Source organism: Xyrauchen texanus, chromosome 28 (genome assembly GCF_025860055.1).
Source record: "Xyrauchen texanus isolate HMW12.3.18 chromosome 28, RBS_HiC_50CHRs, whole genome shotgun sequence".
NCBI classification, from domain to species: Eukaryota; Metazoa; Chordata; class Actinopteri; order Cypriniformes; family Catostomidae; genus Xyrauchen; species Xyrauchen texanus.
The window spans coordinates 27,360,841-27,385,445 of NC_068303.1; the positions used below are offsets into that span (position 1 = coordinate 27,360,841).

Sequence of the window (24,605 nt, forward strand, 5' to 3'; positions counted from 1 at the left end):
AACTCATCAAGATGGTTCAATCAATGGAGGTTGTGCATTAGTTGGAGGTCTTTGACAGAAATGTCTTGCCATGAGCCCTCAATCACTAAACCTAGAAAGCTCTCAACTTTTAGTGACCAGGTAAATATGAATCAAGCATTAGCTTATGGTTCCTTTTTATCAGAGAAAGGTGGACAGTGCAGAATAACAACTGTAGAGAGTCCAGTCAGTTGAGGTTATTTATTGATAGGATGTCCTGGCCAGCATCCTCTTTCCATGAGATCAGGAATTACAAGTGGTCCACACTTAGGTTTCCAGAAGACTGAATCAGGGGAAGGTAGACAGAGTACAGTCCTGGTTTGACGTCCATTTATCTTATAGGTTCCAGACAGTGGAGGTAATGAATTGGTAGGAGGCCCAGATCAGCAGCATATTTCCATGAGTTCAGGAACTCCAAACCTAGTGAGCATGCATCAAGATGCAATGGACATTTAAATAACAGTCAGCTATTAGTAATTGATCCCCTCATAGGTGTCCATAAGATTTAATGAGGGGAAGGAAGACTTTTTTAGAGGTCCCTCTATCTTACAGGTTCCAGTCAGTAGAGGTTGTATTGCTTGCAGGTCTAAGTCCGGGCCCATTTACGATGGGTCCAGGGCCCCGTAACACAGTGGGCTTGCCTCAAGCGGCAAACGGACAGTTAAACCAGCCCAGTATTATGAAGTTATCCCTTCTCCGGTGTCCTAAATTCTGACTTTAGTGGTTATGACACCACCATCCAGTTGATTGTAACAAAATGAACAGCTGAACATTAAAGGTGCACTTTTTTCTTTGTCTGATTTATCAGTTGTCTTGGATAACGGACCCTTTGTGATATCTATGTATAGGAGTGACAATTTCTGAAGCCTATATGGAAACAAGTCAATCTATTGGCAGATGGCAGTTCATCCTATTTCTGCATGCATCATCGCTGGCATATAAACCGAAGCACAGCATCATTTTGTTGGACTATTTTGACTGAAAGGAGAAGCCATCTCTCAGTCCCTTGACGGTGAAAAATCAGTAGCGTGGCAAAGTTATTCAGAATCTCCTTCCTATGATATATGCGTAACTGAGACTTTCCCTTTCAAGTTGGTCTCTTAACACTGTCAGTAGCTGATGCTATGGGAATCGTATACCATAAGGCTGTGCTACTGATTCACACAAACTAGAACAATACTCACTAGCCAAAAGTGCAGTGAAAAATTATGAAAACGAACTCCCTCTTCACCTTGAAAAATGGAAAGAGGAAGAAATGCTTAACATTAAACATTAAGAGCAAAAACATTAAGAGCAAAGCCACTAGCCAGCCAGGGTAGTGAAACATTCACAAGCTAACCCTTCCTTGCATTCAAAACTTGGTAAAAAAGGAGTAAACATAGGGGAAGGGGAAAAACATGTCCATGCACAAAATTAAAAAGCACAATACACTTAACACAGTTAGGAGTTTTTCAGGTCAACTCTGGTTAACATTAGGTTTGGATTAGTTTCCTTTTTACATATTGAAACGGGATGAATTTAGTGCACACACTTTAAACAGAGGGTGAACAGTGAGTGAGTGAGTGAGTGCGTGAGCGAGTGAGCGAGGGAGTGAGTGATAGAAATTATTAGTAGGGGGCTCCTCTACTGTGGCAAAAATTCTCAATGCTGGGTGTGTTCAAGAGAAAGTGCTGGTTCAGATGCCCCACCCAAAAAAGGGAGGAAATCAGGAATCTAGCCCCCTCTGCCCACACTCTTCTCAAACCCTCTACACAAGCACAAGTCTGATCAACAGGTCAGGAATGAGAGACGAAGAAGAAGGACAGGAGAATATAGAGAGCCAGTGACTGGCCGCTTACTTCAGAAAAATCATGTCTCCTGTTTGGCTTAGAAGAATATGTTTGGTCCTGCTGCTGTGCAGGATTGTGGTAAGTGACACTGAACCATCAAGTGTTTTTGACCAAAATTTTTGATTAAAGTTTCAGTTTAGTTTAGTTCACAAATGTAGTGTCTCTATGCTATATAATTAAGAGTATAGCAATATAATGACAACAGGTAATGATAGAGCACATTTATTTTTTTACATGAGTGCTGCTCTTGATGTAAAAATGTTATTCTTCACCAAAACCACTTTGACCTTTTTCAAAACTTTTATACATCAGATTATGCAGTGTTCAATTGATAAATTGGGTCTGATCATTTCTACAAAGATGCAATAGTATGTTTATATTGGAAAATCCTAATCTAATCAATCAAGAAATTACCCCAAAACAAAGTGAGTTTCATAATAATCAAAGACTAATTGATGTGGCCTCTTGTTATCTTAAGCTTTGGCAGCAAGAAGTATCTGCCATTTGTCACTATTAATACTGAAAAACACCTTTGGGTAACATGGTCTCAAGTTTAAACTTGTGCTCTGTGCTATAGTAGCAGGTTCTCACAGATGACATATGAAAACTTTGTTCTAACCTTCGCACATACTTGGAACAATGTAGTACAGCTCACGATTCAGAAACAAATTTAGACAATTTGCATTAGCTCCTTAGGCTAAATTAATTTGAAAGAATACTAAGCATTGAACCAGTTTGCATAATAATGTGCACTGAATAATCTCTAATATACACATACATCTAATTGAATCAGTCAATACAAATACATGTATTTGAAATGGCAAATTTAACATATTATTTTAAAGATTATTATAACAAAGTGCATTATAAAAAAAGAATTACACTTTTTTATATTCAATTTGGACCTTCATTAATAAGGGTGATAGGGTTGGTTAATCGAAAGGGCAATTTTGATTTAGACACATACTGTAAATGCTTTACGAAGAAATTATTTTCAACTGTCTTCAATTCTGATCATTCCTATGAACAAATATTATGTACACACCTGGTGTAGTTTCACACAGATCATAAAGACTTCACAAAATAATTTACAGTTATAGAGTGGTAGTATGTACAAGAATAAGAAAAACTGCTTTCAAAGGACGCAACACTTACATAAGAATCTCTGTAAATTGCTGTAAGCTTCAGCACTCCATAAACAGTTACCAACCATAAACAGATGACATTGTACATAACATTGACTGACAAGAGAAAATCTTCATATGTATATTATAAATAATCAATATAAATTCCCCAAATCTTTACATCTATTTTACAGTATGTTTTAAGTAGTTACCATTTATTTAATACATTTTCTCAGCTGTTTCAATTTTTTTATCTGTATTTTGATTTTGTCAATATACTATATATGTAGATTTTTGTTCACTACAGATAAATTCACATATTATTAAAATATAGATTCATTTTAAACAAAGGTCAAAATATAAATGGGAAATGAAGTATACTAACATAATATAAATTTAAGATAATCTTATATAAATATAAGCAATGTCATGGTCAAAGCATTACACGTGTGCAACTGTAGTGTTGTAAATGTAAAGAAAATGTAATTGTTTAGGCATCGAGAACCCGTGGCAGATCTAGTCGAAGGAAACGAGAGTGGATTCTTCCACCAACAAGACTGTTTGAGAATGTTGACTACAGGAAAGAGGAGCATGTGGCAAAAGTAAGAATTTTAAGTCTCCATTGTCTCCATTTTTTTTTTTTTTTTTTTTTTTTTTGTGATACTATAATTATTTATATACATTTTTATTAAATATATAATTATTTATTTTATTATTATTTATTCATTGGCTAAAAACTATACACAGTCCAAAGACATGTTTTGCTGATGCTTGCACTGGGTGGTCAAAACTTTTGCTGTTACTGTTGTCATCTCATAAACTTGAGATGACAACTTGATCTACTGGTTCTTAAAGATCTACTGATCCTGAAGCTCCTCACATTTTCACCTGTTACATAAGCTGTCCTACAAACTGCACAATAAATCCTCCTGAGACCCAGCTGAAAAAAACATGTACGTTTGTTTATGTTTTTTAGTTTTATGATTAATTTAATTATCTTGTAAGAATTAAGTACTGGCCCAAAAACAAGGTTTTCTGCACGTGTGTATTTCTTGCACTTCTGCTAATACTACTGCTCCATTCAGGAACCTTAGTATGTTGTAATCCTTTTCAGAAATATGTAGTAACTCAAGCGGGGGTGCCGTTAGGAGTTTTGGGCCATCTGAAAACTTTGCAATCTGGGTATCCTATCTTAACTCAACCTGTAACGTGTTTATTGAATTTTTTTCATACAAATTCCCATTAATAAATGTAAACATAAACGTGATTGCACATTCAATAAGAGACACTTAAAAACAAACTAAAGTTTGAATTGTTCATTAAAATATAATTTATGCTTTAACATAGTATAATGTTTGATCAATTCATTTAGTTGAGACTGCGCTTTTGATGGAAATTTTGTCTTTTTATTTTTTGAAATGCTGATGTAAAACATTTATTGGTATATCTTTTGTGGTATATCACAAAAACATATTTTTCCCCTAAGATCAGAGAGCATTAGAATACAACAGACTTTTATACAGGAGGAAAACTGAAAGCTTGGTCAATAATTCATTGAAAGCCCTTGATATAACTTTATTCCTTTCTAAAAAAAAAAAAAAACAATTCGGTTAGGTAAGACTGTAGATGTATCGTCATAGATTAGATCAATGTCACTATGGTCTCTTTAAAACAAACTATAGCATTTGGTTATGCCTTTGTTATAATAGTTCTCCTTCCCCTTTTATAGTTTTAATGAATCTATAACATTTCTGTCAAATCATACCATTTATTAAAAATAGTGTTGCTACAGTAATGGCATATATTATATTTAGTCTATTCCTCATCAGTGCTGTTTAGAATATCATGGCTGTCTGGCCTTATGAGATGTTTGACATTCTCCATTGTGCATCAAATGATCAGTTTAATTCAGCTTTTGTGGTCTGTGCAGCATTGTTTAGTGTAATCTGCTCTGCACGCTCCAGTCAAGCCTAGTTTATGATGTGTTATTATTAAGTCACCATGAGGCCATTTGAAGTTACTATAATTATTAACAATTCTTTTAAAGTGAAAATCAGACTGTCATAGTTCCAGAAAGTAAGTATATCAAGTTAATATTATTTAATTATTTAAACGGCACTAAACCATAAAATAAACAGGCATCATAATTGCATTGCATAAAGCCTGAAACATGGTAACTTTTTTAAGGTCAATTTCTGGCAACCACAGCTGCAGGTATTTTACTGTAAATTGAAAAGATTTTTTATTTTTTTTACAGTGTAGTCAAAGAGTCAGAGATGCATGCCAAGCAATAAATCAGTTCTGGCTACTGATTCTTCCCTGCTTTTTTGCCTGCCTTCTTTAAATTGACAAAAGTTGAACAAAAGTGAATGGCTGGGTCACAGGAGGATAGACTGTAATATATAAAGATATTCACGTGTATTCTTAACATCATTTTGCTATTTTCTAGATCCGATCTGATAAAGATCTTCACAGACAGATGGTGGAATATGGACTGTCAGGTCATGGTGCTGACAAGGCACCCTATAATTTGTTTGTTATCAATCCTGAGACGGGCTTTGTTAAAATTACTGGCTTGCTAGACAGAGAGAAAACAGCCTTATACAATGTGAGTTACACCACCCCGATCTTATGAGACTTGTCACAATAGTACTGTATGAAATCATACGAGTTACATACCTACTAATGAGAGATGCTCATCCTCATGTCTTGTAGTTCCCGATGTGGCGTTTGTTCTGTGTTAAAACTGTTCTAACTGCTAAACAAAACCCCATCCCTGAACTTAAGCATAGAATGTAACACCTTACCCATCCCAGAGCATAAACATATTAATGTTAAAAGGCCTGATTTGTTATATAGAAGAAAGCAACACTTCAGGGTTCCAAAGCAGGTTCGTGAAGCATATGGCTTGATGTATAAGTTATAAGTATAATACCTCGTAGTATTGTGACGAATTCTCATGATGGATACACATTAATTGCCCTCTTGAAATGTCTGAATGCCTATGTAACTTCAATTTCCAGCCCCAAAGAAGATACCACACTCATCATTTTAGACAAGGAATTATACACTCACCTAAAGGATTATTAGGAACACCATACTAATACTGTGTTTGACCCCCTTTCACCTTCAGAACTGCTTTAATTCTACGTGGCATTGATTCAACAAGGTGCTGAAAGCATTCTTTAGAAATGTTGGCCCATATTGATAGGATAGCATCTTGCAGTTGATGGAGATTTGTGGGATGCACATCCAGGGCACGAAGCTCCCGTTCCACCACATCCCAAAGATGCTCTATTGGGTTGAGATCTGGTGACTGTGGGGGCCATTTTAGTACAGTGAACTCATTTTCATGTTCAAGAAACCAATTTGAAATGATTCGAGCTTTGTGACATGGTGCATTATCCTGCTGGAAGTAGCCATCAGAGGATGGGTACATGGTGGCCATAAAGGGATGGACATGGTCGGAAACAATGCTCAGGTAGGCCGTGGCATTTAAACGATGGCACTAAGGGGCCTAAAGTGTGCCAAGAAAACATCCCCCACACCATTACACCACCACCACCAGCCTGCACAGTGGTAACAAGGCATGATGGATCCATGTTCTCATTTACATGGATCATATTTACGCCAAATTCTGACTCTACCATCTGAATGTCTCAACAGAAATCGAGACTCATCAGACCAGGCAACATTTTTCCAGTCTTCAACTGTCCAATTTTGGTGAGCTCTTGCAAATTGTAGCCTCTTTTTCCTATTTGTAGTGGAGATGAGTGGTACCCGGTGGGGTCTTCTGCTGTTGTAGCCATCCGCCTCAAGGTTGTGCGTGTTGTGGCTCCACAAATGCTTTGCTGCATACCTCGGTTGTAACGAGTGGTTACTTCTATCAGCTTGAATCAGTCGGCCCGTTCTCCTCTGACCTCTAGCATCAACAAGGCATTTTCGCCCACAGGACTGCCGCATACTGGATGTTTTTCCCTTTTCACACCATTCTTTGTAAACCCTAGAAATGGTTGTGCGTGAAAATCCCAGTAACTGAGCAGATTGTGAAATACTCAGACCGGCCCGTCTGGCACCAACAACCATGCCACGCTCAAAATTGCTTAAATCACCTTTCTTTCCCATTCTGACATTCAGTTTGGAGTTCAGGAGATTGTCTTGACCAGGACCACACCCCTAAATGCATTGAAGCAACTGCCATGTGATTGGTTGATTAGATAATTGCATTAATGAGAAATTGAACAGGTGTTCCTAATAATCCTTTAGGTAAGTGTATTATGTTTGATACAATGACTGAATTATGAGAATGTGATACAAACAGCTTTTATATCGTTCTCTTTTTTTAGCTGACTGGAATAGCAAGATACCACAATGGATCAATCGCAGAGGAAAAAATTGATCTGAAGATTAAAGTTGATGATCAGAATGATAACCCACCAAAATTCAGATTACAAAACGGAGCTGTGAAGGAAAGCAGCAAGATCGGTGTGTAAAATAAACCATTCACTTTAAATTTTGTGATAACCTTTAACTAGACAGTGTCTGTTGACATGCTTCAGTAATTCTTTAAAGACTTTGGAATTGTTGAAATGACCTATCCCAACTTTTTTAAACATTTTGTAAAAAACGTTCACCCTCATCATGTCTTTCCAAACTCATTTGTCTTTCTTCCTTATGTGGAACACAAAAGTTAATAATTGATAGAGATAGTGGCCCCCAGCACCCAGAAGTATCATAAAAGAGGTTCATGCAGCTCATGTGTCACATTCCATTGTTTTCTGAAGGCATACGATTGGTCTGAAATAACCTGAAGAGTAAGTCATTTTTTAGAGAAAATCCTGATGTCCACTGCACATTAATGAAATCTATGAGAGCTTAACTTACAGTAGCTCACGTGTTCAAGTGAGAACTTGTGCTGTTTTTAGCGCTAAACGATGCAAGTTCTCGCAATCCAGTGTAAACAAACTTCTCTCTTAGCAATCATGAACGTGCAACAAACATTTTTCACTAAAAAACAGATTTATTTTTTCTTCAACACTTTTTTCTTGTGTTCGGAAAGCTGATAGGGGTGGGAACATACCACCACACATGGAGTCGTCTCAGTGTGTGGTGTTCTATGAGGTTCATACGACCGGGTAGAGACAAAAACACATCGGAAAACTCCTTTTGCAACCTGGCAACCTCGTTGACTTGGGACGGTGAGAGGTGGTCTCCACAGGGAACTGGGGTGGTTTGATGGGTGGTTTTTGATTCCACCCCCGCCCTCTCTGGGATGACCGTAGCCAAAGCCATGGGTACCACCTCTCTCCCTGTTTTTAAGAGATTAAGGTGATAAATTTACCATGCTCCGCATCTATCTGTTCATTTTACCTCATGTGGGTAATAACAAGAGGACCTTATCTCCCTGTGAGAATTCCCATAGCTGAGTGTCCCTGTTATACAGCTGGGACTACCATTCCTGGGTCTGGAGCAAATACTCCTGTGTTAGTTGCAAAAAACAGGGGTTCAAGCCATTTTGCACGTCTTCATGTACGAACTTCCGAACTATATTTTTAAGGGTCCGATTAAATCACTCGACCAGGCCATCTGTCTGAGGATGGTAAACACTTGTGCAGATCGACTGAATCCCCTGAAGTTAATAAATTTTGTGGAGTGTATGTATGTGACATAAACAAAGTGACCTGACAATTAGGATCTCTTTCGGGATCCCAACTCGACGGCTCAGGCAACGCCTCCCCAGCCAGTACTGCATAAATCCCAAACCGGATTACCCTATTGCAGGATACATCTGCACACATTCCCCTTAATAATGTCTGAAAAGCTGGCCAATTCGTACCCAAAATTAGTCGATGGGTGAGGCGTCGACTAACTGCTGCCTCTATTCTTTGTTTTTGTCCCTTGAATTGAACAATAGCATGTACTAAAGGGTATTCATGTATATCCCCAAGCACACACCTTACCTTCACCCAAAGCCTCACCTTGAACCAAGCTTTGGTGAATCAAAATCAAATTTCAACCCAAATCCACCAAGGCTTGATATGCACCCCATTACCATATACTCACTGGTATATGGAAGCGCTGATGGTGCCGTTCGGGGTTATGGCCAACCCCTTGCAGGATGGCAATTTCAGGTCAGAGTACTCCAGCAGACTCAAGTCAGGTAGCTGTTGTGCCACAAGCTGAGCCTCCCCTGAAAACAGTGGCAACAGATGGACCTCCCATTGTGTATGGGACCGCCCCAATCCCTCTGCAGCATGCTCGAAAAGTTCTATGAAGGCTTTGGGGTTGTCCTGTGATCCCATTTTCACCAGCATGATCTGAGCCACAGCAGGCATGGTTGGGGTCATGGCTGGAGTACCCCACTGTGGCAGCAAGCTCCGGATCACCTGTCGGTCCTCCGCCTGGTCTTGCATCAAGGTAACCGCAGCTGCAGGAGGATCTGGTGGATGCCAGCAAGGGCTTTGACAATCTCTGCTGACTGATATTCCTTGTTCCCGGGTTTCGGCACCACTGAAGCAAATCCCTTAGTTCCAGAGAATGAGGTACCAGGAGATGGTGTACTCCGTTCAAAATAACACATTATTAACACAGTATCCTCACTGTTCAGCTGAACATTCCAAAATCACACACACACACACACACACACACACACACACACACACACACACACACACACACACACACACACACACACACACACACACACAGTTTGAAGATTGGCTTTCTCTTTCCTCTGCTGCTGTCTCCTCCCCTTTTATCTCCTGGTTACTGCTCCCTGAGAATACAAACTATTGTTAGCACAGTAAATCTTTAACCACTCAGCTTTCCCAGACTTTACTCTCCACAGATCGGGGCTCAATCACACACCCGCCTTCACATTGAGTGAATTTTTATGTCATTTTTGCGGCTGTAAACTATTTACTGTCATGCAGATATAGAACAGTTTGTGGCTTCAAACTCTTATAATGTACAGGAAACTCTAAAGTTATATTGAATGCTACGGCCCTGAATGTAGCCTTAGTAGGCCTACTTATGAAATTATAATTGTTTTTTTCATTAAATACATTTTAAACTAACAGTATAATTTTTATAATTTGAATATCAGTCAAAACTCTATTAGCTGTCCATATTAAAGTCAGATGAAAAATATCAATGTGCAAATGAACTGAATTGATGCATATGCAAGTGAGGTAGTCTTATTGGCAACCAACAAGATACCTTTGTATATCAAAATACATAAAGCTGACTTTTAACATTAATATTTCTATTTTCAGTCAAATATCTTTTTAAATTATCAGATCAACTGAAAATACACCATGGACTGCTAAGAGTCTGCAGACCCCCTGGTTGAGAAACACTAGGCAACACCATAGAGCAATGGTCCTCAACTGGTTTTGCTTCAGGACCCATATTTAACATTGGGAATCTAGTGGTGACTCACCAAAGTAAACAGTAGCCTGTATTTAATGTAGCCTGGGACACATTTTATTTTATCTTGCATAGTTTTTTTGTTGATAATGTCTTGGAGGTCCAGACTTTAAAGTCTTTATGTACTTGCCCTTATATTTACAGTGCAATGCCATATAAGCACAAGTAAGTCCATGGATGGCTCCTCATTACCGTCGTTAGGTCAGTGTAGCCAGTCTTTCTAACAATTATAATATTACATTATATTCCTTTTTATGAAAAAATAGTTGCCTATACATATTAAAAAACTTGAACTACAACTGCCACAGTTGGAATAAAGGAAGGTCTAAGAGATTCTACCCAATAGATTAGTAAAGATGATAACGTGCAATTTGTATAAACCTTTGTTTTTGTGCATGGCATAATTTTATATCTTTTCCTCTTCAGTGCTGTCTAGTATGTCAGGGCTGGCTACCCTTTGAGAGGCTTGACTTCCTCTATAGCCATTTAAACTAGAAATTTCTCACTAGAATTCAAATGAGTCTCATTGGTTTTGTGATCTGCGCTGTGACATTGAGGGAAACCGGTTGATTTGTGCATGCTCCAGAAATTCATAGGTTTAGAGCAGAGCAGATTATCAGTGCGAGTGGTTCTGTACTCAAACCAGGCTTCAATTGCACCGTGAAAATATGGCATTGCATATGAGAAGCATACTAAGCACATTTAAAGCCCCGGTAAAATTTCAGATTAAGTCATACTGTTCTTTCCCTGCTGTCCGCGACCCTATCCGAACAGTCCTGCGACCCACCAGTTGAGCAACACTGCCATAGAGTACCTTAGTGGGCCCCCCTCTTCCCCAAAGACAGCCCTGGCTCGGGGCTAACACATTCCTCATTAATTCATTTTCAGTGTAAAAGCCTAATGTGCACTGATGTGAGAAAATATCCACAAGAGGAGATCAACTTCTGTAATTACAAACATTTCAAAATGGAAACATAGCTGACACATACAAAAATGTAAAAACATAAATCACATTTTACATAAATAATTTGAATTCCTATTCACAGCCCCCTAGTGATTAAGCCTTGAGGTTGTAGCCCATTTTGCCATTGGGTTAATGTGGACTTGTGCTATTGCCAATGTCATACTCTTTATACTTGATAAAAATTACTAATTTTTCTATCTACATTCAACAAAATGTTTCTTATGAATCAACAGGAACACCTGTCATACAGATAAAAGCTACTGACGCAGACGAGGAAGGCACTATCAATTCCAAAATAGCATACAGTATAGTAAAACAAACACCAATGGAATCTGGGCATATGTTCTCCATAGATAGAGATACTGGGATGGTCTATGTAAAGGAAAAAACCCTGGATCGAGAGGTAACTGAAATTAAATCTGACACTACAAAATATTAACAATATCAAGTATCACAACCACGGTAACTGAAGTTCTGAGCTTTTATTTAATTAAAATTTTCCTTTCAATTCATTTTCTTTTGTTCCTACTACACGATGGTTAAATTTTGTTTTCTAGTGTCAGTTTAAAGTTTTTCAGTGCATTTACTTTTTAGTTTAATTTTAATTGTTAAAGTTTTTGGTCTGTCAAATTTAATGTGTTAAATGATATCAGTTAGGTATTCATGCTTAAATAAAGACAAACTGTAAAGGCTTAAAATTATATCTATCAAAAACTGGTGGTGTGTATATTTTAGTTAGTTTGGGTCATGAAAATTAAATTTGGTTTGCCATTTTTCCAATCGTCTTAATATATCTATTTTTATTTCATTTATTGAAATTAATTAGTTTTAATTTTAGTTTTAGTTAACAATAATAACACAACAGCAAAATGTAACACTGAGCATTAAAATTCAGATTTTGGTAATATTTTCTTTCACAGAGACATGACACATATACTTTAATAGTTCAGGGGGTTGATATGAATGGAGCCCCATCTGGAAACACAGGGACAGGCACAGTTCAAATTCACATTTTGGACATAAATGACAATGTCCCCAGTCTTGAGAAGGAGGAGGTAAGATGAAACGTTGATTGTCAAATCAACAAATATTTTTTTTATATAAAACATTTTCATGACACATCATGTTTATTATAGGTTTTTGTCTTTCTTCTGTCAGTATTCAGGCAGTGTTGATGAAGGTGTGGTTGATGTGGTCGTGATGAGAATAAAAGCGCAAGATAAGGACCTGGAATTCACTGATAACTGGCTGGCGGTTTTTAATATTCAAAAAGGAAATGAAGATGGTCTCTTCACCATTGAAACTGACCCGAAAAGGAATGAAGGAATTCTAAAACTTGTCAAGGTAAATGCATTTGAATTTACTTACACTTATCGTGCATCTCCTGTTAAAATAAGCTACATTATGTAATCCTTTTTTCTTTTTTCCTTAACCTTTGCTTACTGTCCAAAGCCTGTTGATTTTGAAAAGGTAAAAGCATTGGACCTCAGCTTGGTTATATCAAATGTAGCTCCTTTTATAAATCAAAGTTCTTTGGAACTAGATGTTGGTCTGGACAATGATGGACTAGGGGCTGGAGCAGGTATAGGGGCAGGGGCTGGGGCTGGGGTTGGACTTGGGGCAGGGGTGGGGGTTGGGGTAGGGTTAGGTGTGGGAGTAGGTTTAGGAGTTGGAGTGGATCTTGGAGTGGATGCTGGATTGGATTTGGGTGCTGGATTGGATCTGGGCGCTGGAGTGGATCTGGGCGCTGGAGTGGATCTGGGTGCTGGAGTAGATCTGGGAGCTGGAGTGTATTTGGATGCTGGAATGGATGTTGGACTAGATGCAGGTGGTGGGGCTAAACCTGATATTGGGCTTAAACCAAACCCTGAAACTAAACCTGGAACCAAGCCTGGCCCCTCACCTGGTGTCAAACCTGGGACAAAACCAGGAACAAAACCTGGCTCCAAACCTTCTGGATCTGACCCAGATAAAAAACAAAGTGGGAAAGGTTACCCAGTAAGGATCAGTGTTAACAACTTACCTGATGGTCCTATCTTCTCACCTTCTGTGAAAGACTTCCCTGTGTCAGAGGATCCTGATAATGCAGAAATTCCCAAAGTGCTTGGCACATTTGCTGCTTTGGATGGTGATACTGGAGAACCAGCTGAAAATGTAAGGTGAGCTTTAATACCAATAAACATACCAAGGCAATAATGAAGTGTATCACAAATTATACCGCTAATCTTATTTAAAGGAGTCATGTCATGAGGAATAACATTTTCCTTGATATTCTGACATATAAGATGTCATTCTACTATAAAATAGACTATATTTTAGAATTCAAAACTTAATCACCAATGCTATAAAAGCATTTGTTGAAACCAAGCAGCTAAAATACATCGTTCTCAACTTAAGCGACTTCTCTACGAGGGCCCATTAATTCATGACCACCTCTTCAGTGAAAGAACATCTATGCCTACTTTACGTCATTAAATCCTTGACCCCATCCACTGGTGCTTCAGTTCATAAACTAAGAGAGAGCAAGGCAGGCAGGCCTAGCGTGGCCTAACTATTCCTGAACACCAAAGGGGACCCATCTGGATTATTTTTAATTATTTTTGTAAATAAACATGCACTAGACAGACATCTTTGACCACTGTCATGTATCTACCATTGTTATTAAAAATAGCTCAACAACCTGTTCTTTTGCCCATTTATGCAATTTTTAATTGTTGGTGTATGTAAACAAGCACTGGATGTGTGTGTGTGTGTGTGTGTGTGTGTGTGTGTGTGTGTGTGTGTGTGTGTGTGTGTGTGTGTGTGTGCCTATACTCCATGCTTTGGATTATGTATGTGTGTTTTATTCGGCTTATATCAGGGTGGATTTTTTGTGAACCAGTCATAATACGATTCAAACTTTGCAAAGGAACTGTTTTTGAAGGATAAGGCAGTTAAAAACACTTGAACCCAATCAAAAACACATGAATATTTCAAATGTCATGACTGTTTATAATTTATGGTCCTGAGAGTTAATTAACAGTTGTGCATATTCAGATACAATGTGTTGGATGTGCGATGTGTGTAAACCCTGAAATTTAGTTTTAAAATGTTGAGGGGCTTGTTCATTCTCTTCCGATAGAGTTTCAAATATGGATGTATTTGCTACACAATGTCAGCCAATCATAACAGTGGCTGTTTACGTTGAAGCTTTAATGAGGTGCTTAGGCCAAAACTGAGCCTTTCAGACAGATGGCTCTGTTCGACTTGCCTCAACTCTACTCGTTTTACTTTTCCGAGCTTGCATTTCCACTGCAGTATAGTGCCACCTCAACGTGGATGGGATTATAGGCTGATCGTCATATATGCGCCGCCTCTACTGCCATGACATCATCTTAAACATGACACAGACTGACCAAAACAATAACATGACCGCTAGCTTTTAGCTACTAGCTCATTGTGCAGCATAAAGGAGTTGTTGCGTGGTAATTTTACACAAGTGTAACACTTAAATTGACCTGGTTGTTTTAGAAGCAAGCTTCCAGTAGCTGGTCAACTAAATAAAGTGAAGCTGTCACACAGAGTATAGAGTTAACATAACAAAACATACCACCCTCCATCATGGATCAAAACCAGTCCAGGGCACTCTCCCTCCCATTGCTCGCTGGTTTAGATTGCGTCCATTTGGTCGAACCACTTCCACGTTTCCTTGATGTTTCTGTAGTCACTTTTAAGTTTGTTTTACTTGGTAGGTTCAGTGGTAGCCGTGTGTGGCCAACAGCTACTATCCACAGTGGAAAACCCCAAAATGCGAGTAAGTCGAGTAGAGTTGTACCGTGCAGTGGAAAAGACCCATATGACAGGGTGGAAAATTATCATATATTCCTAAATTATGTTTTAATGGGGGAAAAATTGTTTTACTTACATTATCAGTGGAACTCAGGGAAGATACTAAAACTAAAAAAAAAAGAGCATTTCATGACCCGTTTAAATTACTGTTCATGTCAATTATTTATGCACATATCATGTAATGCAATTAGATCATTGCCTGACATTGTTTCCATTGGGGCATTAAATTAATACATTTTGGTCATTTGATCATAATTTTTTGTCATTGTTTAAATCATGTATGAAACACCCAGGTATGCTAAAGGTCATGACCCTGATAACTGGATTACCATCGATGAGGAGAAAGCAGAGATTAAACTGGCAAAGGTTCCTGATAGAGAATCGAAGTTTCTGGTCAATGGAACTTACATTGCAAAGATTATCTGCATGACTCAAGGCAAGACTTTTGTTTATCAGTTATTAATGACATCTAATGACAGAATTACTTAGTAATTCTAAGTATTTCACTACATGCTAGTATTTGGTCTTTTGAGGTGCAGAAAGTGTTTAGCACCTTAAAGGAAAAATCTAGTTTAAATTTAGCTCAATCCACAGCATTTGTGGCATAAGGTTAATTAACACAAAAATTAATTTCGACTTTCTGGCAAAAACTTTAGGTATGTACTGCAGGCTATCTTTTTTAGTTTTGTTTATGGTAATCAGCATTATGCCACAAAAGCAGTCAATTGATCTTAACAGGTATTGAACCTGGAATATTCTTTTAAAACCGACACAATTGCAGGGCGCCTGGGTAGCTCAGCGAGAATTGACACTGACTACCACCCCTGGAGTTGCAAGTTCAAATCCAGGGTGTGCTGAGTGTCTCCAGCCAGATCTCCTAAGCAACCAAATTGGCCCAGTTGCTAGGGTGGGTAGAGTCACATGGGGTAGCCTCCATGTGGTCACGATAGTTGTGCGATAAGTTGTTCTTGGATCGCAGAGAGTACCGTGAGCCTCCACATGTCAGAGACTCTACAAGTCTCTGCGGTGTCATGCACAACAAGCCACGTGATAAGATGTGCGAACTGATGGTCTCAGAAGCGGAGGCAACTGTGACTTGTCCTCAACCACAATGAGGACCTACTAAGTGGTGGGAATTGGGCATTCCAAATTGGGGAGAAAAGGGGATAAAAAATAAAAACATCTGACACCATTGCAAAGAATATGAAGTCTAACCTTGTCAGAAGGCTAAATATTTACATTCAAAGAAAGCCGAGAGAACCTGTTTCTAGAGAACTACTTTCTAAAACATAATTTTTTGGAATGTGCAGGTACGATGGTGTGGGGGTATATTTTCTCTAAATAATTTTCTGAAAATAACCCTGAAGTATATAATTCTAAATATTCTCATTTGAATTATTTTTACAATATTCAGATATTTAAACAATGATTTTTAGATTAGATTTAGCATTTTTTCATTTGAATAGTCACAATTTTGAAATGGTCTGGTCACTTAGCTAATTCTTCTTCTAAGTTACAAAAGCTTTTGTAAATTGTGGGTCACAGGTTCAACATTTTGACATAAAAAATGTCTTATATTCTTTTGATTGATTTATTATTTATGCAACATGGAGAATATGTCAATTTTCCCTTTTCATAATATCTGCTTAATTTCTCTACATTTTTAGATGTGCCAGTTAAGACAGCTACTGGGACATTAGCATTGAATGTGGAGGATTCCAATGACCACTGCCCCACACTGACCAGCACCTATCAACAAGTCTGTGATGATACTAAAGTGGTGAATGTCACAGCTTTCGATGAGGATGTTCATCCTAATGGCGCCCCATACCAGTTTGTATTAATAGAGGAGGAAACTATGGGAAAATGGGAGCTGGTACCTATAAATGGTAAAATACAGCTGGGTTGTTTACTTTAAACACACAAATAACCACTTTCATTAATTTAATGAGAATCACTGGAGTATAAGGGATGTAGTGTACATAGGTGGTGAAAAAATCTTGACATGTGGAAAAGTTCACCTAAAAATTCATAATGTACTCATTCCAAACATGAATTGCTTTCTTTCTTCAGTGGAACACAAAATAATTATAGGTCACTCTTTACTATGCAATTAAAATGAATGGGGCCTTTGGGTGAAAGCTGTCTCATGACTTTAGAAGACTTGGAAAATAACACAAAAGTCATACTGACCACTATTACAATACACTTTATGGTGCTTTTGCAGCTTGAAAGCTTTAGTCCCCATTTATTGTAATTGTGTGGAAATTAGCAACTAAGTATATTTTGGGTGAACTAATCCAAATAACCACTTTCCTTAAAAAAAAATGGTTACACCATTTTAATGTTACTGGGCATGCAAAGTTATGGTAAGCTGCACAAATTAGAGTAAGTAAACTACTCCAAACCTCTAAGTGTTCCCCTCTTATTTGTAGGAACATCAGTGAGTTTTCATACACAGGAGTCTCTGTGGCCAGGCATCTATGAGCTGTCAGTGAAAATATCTGATGTTCAGGGTCTGACCTGTACAGATAACCAAAAGCTGGAAGTAGAAGTTTGCAGCTGTAGGAAACATGGCTCCTGTGGGCCAAGGCTAGCAGCTCAGCATGGCTCTCCATTCAAAATCAGAGCACCAGCTCTTGGATTATTCCTCATAGGCCCATGTTTACTCCTGAGTGAGTTACATTCAGATGAATGAATAACAAGAAATTGATATGGCTTGTAATCCATACATAAAGCCATTACAACAAAACTTTGATAGAGCTCTACTTACTTGTAACACAAACTCTATGTCCCCCATGTGCAGTGATACCATTACTCCTGATCTTCTGCCGGTGTGGGACAGTGGTCGAGTTCACAGATTTACCCTTTGGCGCTAAAGAATATCTCATCCCATATCACACTGAAGGAAAGGGGGAGAACAAGGTAAAAATATCTGTGTAAACAAATCAGCGATGTTTCTAGCAAAAAAGTGATTGGCTCTTTTAACTGTAATACAGAACGTCCATGCCTGTAGCCGCCATATTGACCGTTGCCATCAACATGATCACACTGAAAATTGATATTCTGCTTCTGAATGTACATGTACCCAGATATAGACCCCATTCTGGCGAATTACTGACAAGCAGTATCTGTAAACTGCCGAATTAATATTACTAAATCAAATGTGTTCACTTTTTCCTGTGGTGCTAATTATAGCCTGTTGTGCACACAGTGATTTCTGGTCCAACAGAAACCAGGAAGTAATCACATTCATTCTGAGACACGGGTTCTGGTCCTGTAGGTATCAGGAAGTATTTGCATTCACTCCGAGACATGGGTTCTGAGGAAGTAAACTATTTCACATAAACAATGCTGGGGGCATTAAAAAAAATAATAATTTATTCCATTGATGGTTAGGTTTAGGGTTTGGGTTAAGGGAGCAGAGTTAATAAAATATGAATTTGTGTTGACTTTATTACATAATTTACAACTAAAACTACAACTTGATTTTGGCACCATTCTTTGGACATTTCACCTGAAACTGATCAACAACACTGGGAGCAGTGTTTCGAATTTTGATAAGCACAGACAATTTTAGCAGCAAAAACTTTGATTGTCCATTGCCAAATTCACTGTGAGATCAGTCTTTTGCAATGCCTCTATCAAAAAGCAATTGACTGCATTAACTATACAGCAGTGACTGCAGCCACCATATTTAACAGTACGATTTCTTCTATTCATATGTGTATTAAGGGCCGTTTCATCCCTTATAATAGCTCTGGTCCAAACAATCATGAGCTTGGCACAACCACCCCCTTACCCACACATACACTGCTATGGCATATCCTGAGAATACAATGGCCCATCTTACATATTAGAGCTTGAATCGAGCCTGACAGTCAGTCAAACTACTGTACATGCTATGAAGATATGCAAGGAGTCAGCATGAATGCAATTTATATAACTCTCTTTTTTATATATATTTTATATAAATCAAGCATCACAAAAATACTTTGTCTTCACAACATGTGGCTATAATATGAACTTGATTTTGTATGTACTCTCACTGCAGGAGGTTCCTCTTCTCAGCAGTCCGCTTCCTACAACAGATCAAAACAACAGACTACTGTTGCTGAATGGCAAGGATTCCAACAACGTATGCTCGATGCCTGCTTATGCAATTGATGCAAATGACAGTAGAACATTCAACCAGGATATACTTGGAGGGTTTTCAGAAACTGACAGCAGGCTTTGGTACCGGCAAAACACCCTTGTAGCCAACCAGCGCAGCAATTACTACTTATCATCCCTAAGGAATGAAAAGAATGACATTTATGAAGATATGGCACTGGCTGATGAGTTTCTGAATGAATACTACTCTCAGGTTTGAAATATACCTTGTTGCAAAGCATTTCATACACCATAAGGCCAAAAGTATGTGCACACCAATATACCCCAAATAACCCGATAGTGCTTGTTATGCATTTCTTTCAAATCCATTAACATGAAATGGAATTTAGTCCTCATTACAGCTTCCACTCTTCTGGAAAGGCTTTCTACTGTAATTTTGAACATGGCTACAGGGATTTGTTTTCATCGAGACACAAGCATTAGGGAGGCTAGTCACGGATGTTGGGCAATGGGGCCTGACTTGCAGTCAGTGTTCCAATTAATCCAAAGGTTGTTCAGTGGGGTTCAGGTCTGGCTTTGTGCAGGCCAGTCAAGTTTTTTTATGGACCTTGCTTTGTGCGCAGGGTCAATGTCATGCTGGAAAAGAAAACTCCCCAAACTGTTGCTACGAAGTTGGAAACACATTCTCTAGCATGTCACTGTATGCCATGACATTACGATTTGTCTTCACTGAAATTAGATGGCCTAGCTAAATTCATTAATTAGAAGTGGGTGTATACATACTATTAGCCATGTGGTGTAAATTCATGTAATAATAATTTGAAAAGAAATATAAACTACTATGAACATTTCTCTACATGTCTCAGAGTAGAATTTGTGAATAGTGGGGCACCCATATGATATTAAGGAACTAACAATTTAATATTCGTGATTGCAGAAAGCAAGTTGTGCCGCAGACAACCCTCCTCTGAAAGATGGTCCTCTGGTGTATGAGTATGAGGGTCGAGGAACCCCTGCTGGCTCTTTTAGCTGCTGCAGCCTCGAGTCAGATGAAGACCTGGAGTTCCTGAACAACTTGGGTTCAAAGTTCCTTACATTAGCAGAGATATGCCATCCTCTAAAACCTTGCTCACCACATCCCAAAATTGAGCAAAATGTCAAATTAGTTGAAACTAGCTTGAAAAGTGAGAGCCCTGTCACAACTAGCACTCTCCAGGTTACCAAAACCTCTCCACTTCCACAACAGGTACAGCAAAGCTCCATTACCGAAGTTAAGGAGACAGTCCACAAATCAGCCACCCTTCCAAGTGCCAAAGCAAGTCAGACCGTTATTGGGCATCAGCAGCCTGTATTCTATCTGATGGAGAAGCAACAACCAAGAACGGTTCTTCTAGCTGAAAGTCCCACACAGGGTTTATACATAATAAATGGAAACCCAGGAACGGAAGGTTTGGTACTCCAAGGCAAAAACATTTCACAGGCAACTCTGAGCAGAGGACAGCAGGCAATGTATGTGATCGATGGAACCCTTGTATCTCCTAAGCAGCTAGTACAGGTGAAAACAGCAGAGCAGGGACAGGAATCTGAGCTAGGATTTAGCCCTGTCTCATCTCCCATCGGAGTGACTAGGGGTGTAGTGTTAATGCAGACCCAGATGAGCACATAGAAATCATGCAAGGGGAGGTCAGTGGACTAAAAAGGGTGCTTCATGACCCTACAGAACTGGGAAAAAAATATAAAAAGACACCACCATCTGAGGCAATGGTTACTAAGGTAGAGTAGACTGATCTAAAAGCAAACAAAAATGGTATCATCTAAACTAGTATCAGTAGATTAGTAGGGCCCAAAATGAACCTTTTGCCTCATCTGCCAATGATGAATGGTGAATTATTCACTTTAAATATTCCTTACTGGCCATGAAACAGTGACTACGTTTAAATGGACACCAGAAAGCAGCTTATTGCGAGAAAGTAGCATATACATTGGTGTGTATATATGGGTATAGTTTATAGTGTATTTTCTTTTCCCACTGGACTCCCAGAAAGGTTCAATTCTTTCCACTTTGTTGACTTTGGCGCCATTCTATGAGGTTTGTTATCCGGTCTGTTCACACACATGCGCACTCCTCAAAAACCTGTTAGAACGCTGCCTATGTGTTTACATGACCACATAAGTCACAATTTCTGGGAGAAACCTGGGTGTGTTAAACTCCCTTATATAGCTAAAGAAGTCGTCGTTTTTTTATACATGCTCTTTCAAAAAAAGAACCATTGTGAATATAATTTAGTTTTGGTGGCTTATCTCTAGGAATTTGTCACCACATGGAGTTACGACAATACAAGAAAATTAGTGTCCTAGCTAATCTTTTGATGATACATTTTCTGCTATGGTAAAAGTTGTTATATAATATGCAACAGTTACTGACATTAACTTGTTTATATCTCTTTGATTTAATATGCTCATGTTGCTAATATCAGAGAGTTTGAGAGGCCATTCACACTGAATGTGTCCTTGAGCTAAATAAGCTATATTATGTTGCAATTCCTAAAAAGGCATGTTTTTATTTACTCACCAAAGCCAATTTATTCTTACTTGATGCTTGGCAAGTTAATTTTGGACCCTGTCTATACAGCTTGTTGAAATGGATAGATCTAAAACATCTGCATATATTTTAGCAAAGTAAATGGCCATGTCTAAAAAAGTAGTTAGCTGTCTACAAAGGCATCTTTTTATGGTGTCATAGGTGTGCTCTTGATATTTCAGTTTAAAAAGCACCTTCTAAGATATCGTTTAGCTACGATGGATTGCGACAAGCTTAGCGAAAACAAAAACAAGAAGTTGGATGGAGCAGAGGGAAATATTGACTATAAATTACTTAAAAGTATATTTTTGTTCATTGCAGAAAAGCATCATTAAGAAATAGTTCCATCAAATAAAACATTTATTATTTCATCTAATATATGAATGTATTGCATTTGCGATTATTATTTTGTGCTTGTTTGCCTTTTTACATGCGACCGACAGAATGATCATTTAGTTCACATGAGGAGCACAATTTGCTTTTGCTGTCTATGAAAAGTACTTCAAATTAGTCTCTTCTGAGGTTCCATTTCAGCCCATGTAAGCATTAGACAGCGAGCCAGCTCACTGAACAGACAGATATAGAGGGCATAAAGACAGAATCAGGAGGTGACCTCTTTCAACAGTAGAGCAAATGCTTGAATCAAAACAGCAAAACTTGAAAACCCAGGTGCTTTATCTATTGCAGCTACTGCTTGTTTGAATCCAACTAATGTTTTGACCCGATTCTGTCCCCCTCTCCTTCTCACCATTGTTTTGGATCATCTTTACACTTTTGCTGGCCAAGCAAAGGCCCACACAAGCTATATTAAAAACAATAATAAAAAAAATATAATCTAAATTCTTTAAATATTATTCAATTTTTTTTTCTCAATTTCTATTTTTTTTTTTTAATTCTTATTAACTTTAAATTTTAACTTTTGACACTTGCAAGCAATTTTACTAATACTGACAATTATGACAATTATCTAGTGATATCTTTTGCCTGTATTCATGGGATTTCTAATGACAATGCTCTTTAATAAATTACTTTAACACTCAAGTTCTCCAGCATCTCTGTTTGTCATATACTGTCAGTTTGACAGCTTTCTCGTTAACCCTCAGGAACTTTTTTAAAAAATCACATTTTCCCTTTTCACCCCACCTGCTAAAACCTGCCTTACCAGCAGTTTTTTAATACAGTCATATATTTACAACTACCTTTTAACTTGAGTGGACACCTTACTGTCACAGTGTATGAGTAAAAGAATGAGAAGTTGATCTCACCTGAACCTTTCACGAAAAGACAGAATGACACAACTGATTTATAAACTCGAGTCACATGGAGTCCAATTTCCACACTTTTCCCAATTCAAACAGGATGATGTGAATCAAGATGATCATGGTGGATAAATCAGCATGTTTCACAGCGGCACTTTTAGAAGTCATATTCAAACATGATCTTGATGACTTATAGATGTCCTTATACAGAAAGTGAATATCCCTAACAGTTGTGACTGTATTGAGTGTAATTTATATGAAATTCCTATATAAATATGTATCTTTCTAAATAAGACCCACCAACATGATCAACGATAGTTCCGATAGTTCATTACCCAGAAAATTCCATACAGATGATTTACTGAAAAGCACCATCCCCCATCAGATATTTTTGCATCAATGCATACGTGTATCATATTGCGTGAGCAAGCTCTAAGAGAAAGGTTCTGGTTGGGACAAATATATGCCCCCTAAATTTAAAATGTGGGGGTAAAAATTGCCTAAATTCTTCTTTGTTTGTATCATCTGATGTATTTTATTTTAGCCCTGGTTTATTTTATCACAAATTGTTTTTAATTTTATTGGCTAAAAATGAACTGATTACGTATTTTGCATAAAAAGATGATATAGTGTGTTTTTATATGGTAAGAAAAAAAATGTTGGCTCATAAAGGTTAAAATGCCCCTGAAAATCAATTTAAGGGGACAGATATTGCCCCTTAATAATAAGTTAATTTCTGACCCTCATTGGTGTTTGGATTAGGAAGTATGGTTAATAAATATGCATAATTCTGTTAAATGTAAAAATTCTGTATTATTTTATAAAAAAAAAAAAAACTATTTGACCAAATTTTGGCAGTTAGTCCACAGTATGTGGAAATGGTGAGCCTTTAAATTTGAGTGTGAAAATGTTATCACAAAAAAAAAAGAAATTGAAAGTTTTTAATATTTGGCTGGTCATGCAGGCCTTATGAGGAGACCCTGTCCATGTAGAATAAAACACCTTTTATAAGGTTACTGATATTACTGGAGTCTTCATCTCGTGGGATTGCACATGATTTTATACCTATGTTTCAAAATTACTATTCATTTATTTAGGAGTAAAACTTTTTAAAATGAGGAAAACATTGACGAGTGTACATTTAAACTGAGTTTCTGATTCTCTGTGGTCATTATAAAAATCCCAGGGTACTTTTTGTTAAAGAGTAGGGGTGTAACCCCGGTATCCTGGCCAAATCTGTCCATATGCCTCTATCCATTATGGCTTCCAAATAGTTCCCTATAAATGTGAATTGGCTACATCACTTTACTCTCCACCAATATACCAAATACTATGTAAAGTGCTTTGAGTGCCTAGAAATGCACTAATATATATATATATATATATATATATATATATATATATATATATAGGAATTATTATTATTGTTGTTATCATTATAACTAAAATACATCTCGATTT

At 37.8% G+C, this 24,605-nt stretch overlaps 1 protein-coding gene across 1 annotated transcript; it reads left to right on the plus strand.

Annotated features, from left to right (window-relative positions):
• The first annotated feature begins 1,790 nt into the window (after positions 1-1,790).
• si:ch73-74h11.1 (desmoglein-2) lies at positions 1,791-22,891 on the plus strand. Its single transcript, XM_052095235.1, has 14 exons — positions 1,791-1,925; positions 3,466-3,573; positions 5,421-5,579; positions 7,318-7,456; positions 11,597-11,766; positions 12,284-12,418; positions 12,522-12,707; positions 12,816-13,522; positions 15,485-15,627; positions 16,859-17,080; positions 17,627-17,866; positions 17,998-18,116; positions 19,246-19,557; positions 20,242-22,891. Exons 1-14 carry the CDS (start codon positions 1,869-1,871, stop codon positions 20,968-20,970), a joined length of 3,426 nt encoding a protein of 1,141 aa, XP_051951195.1. The 5' UTR covers positions 1,791-1,868; the 3' UTR covers positions 20,971-22,891.
• The last annotated feature ends 1,714 nt before the right edge of the window (positions 22,892-24,605 follow it).

Excerpts from the sequence above, each read along its gene's own strand:
- si:ch73-74h11.1 (XM_052095235.1), top strand. The coding sequence starts at position 1,869 with ATGTCTCCTGTTTGGCTTAGAAGAATATGTTTGGTCCTGCTGCTGTGC. Across the intron at positions 11,767-12,283 it reads AAAAAACCCTGGATCGAGAG|AGACATGACACATATACTTT; the intron begins GTAACTGAAATT and ends TTTCTTTCACAG. Across the intron at positions 15,628-16,858 it reads GATTATCTGCATGACTCAAG|ATGTGCCAGTTAAGACAGCT; the intron begins GCAAGACTTTTG and ends CTACATTTTTAG.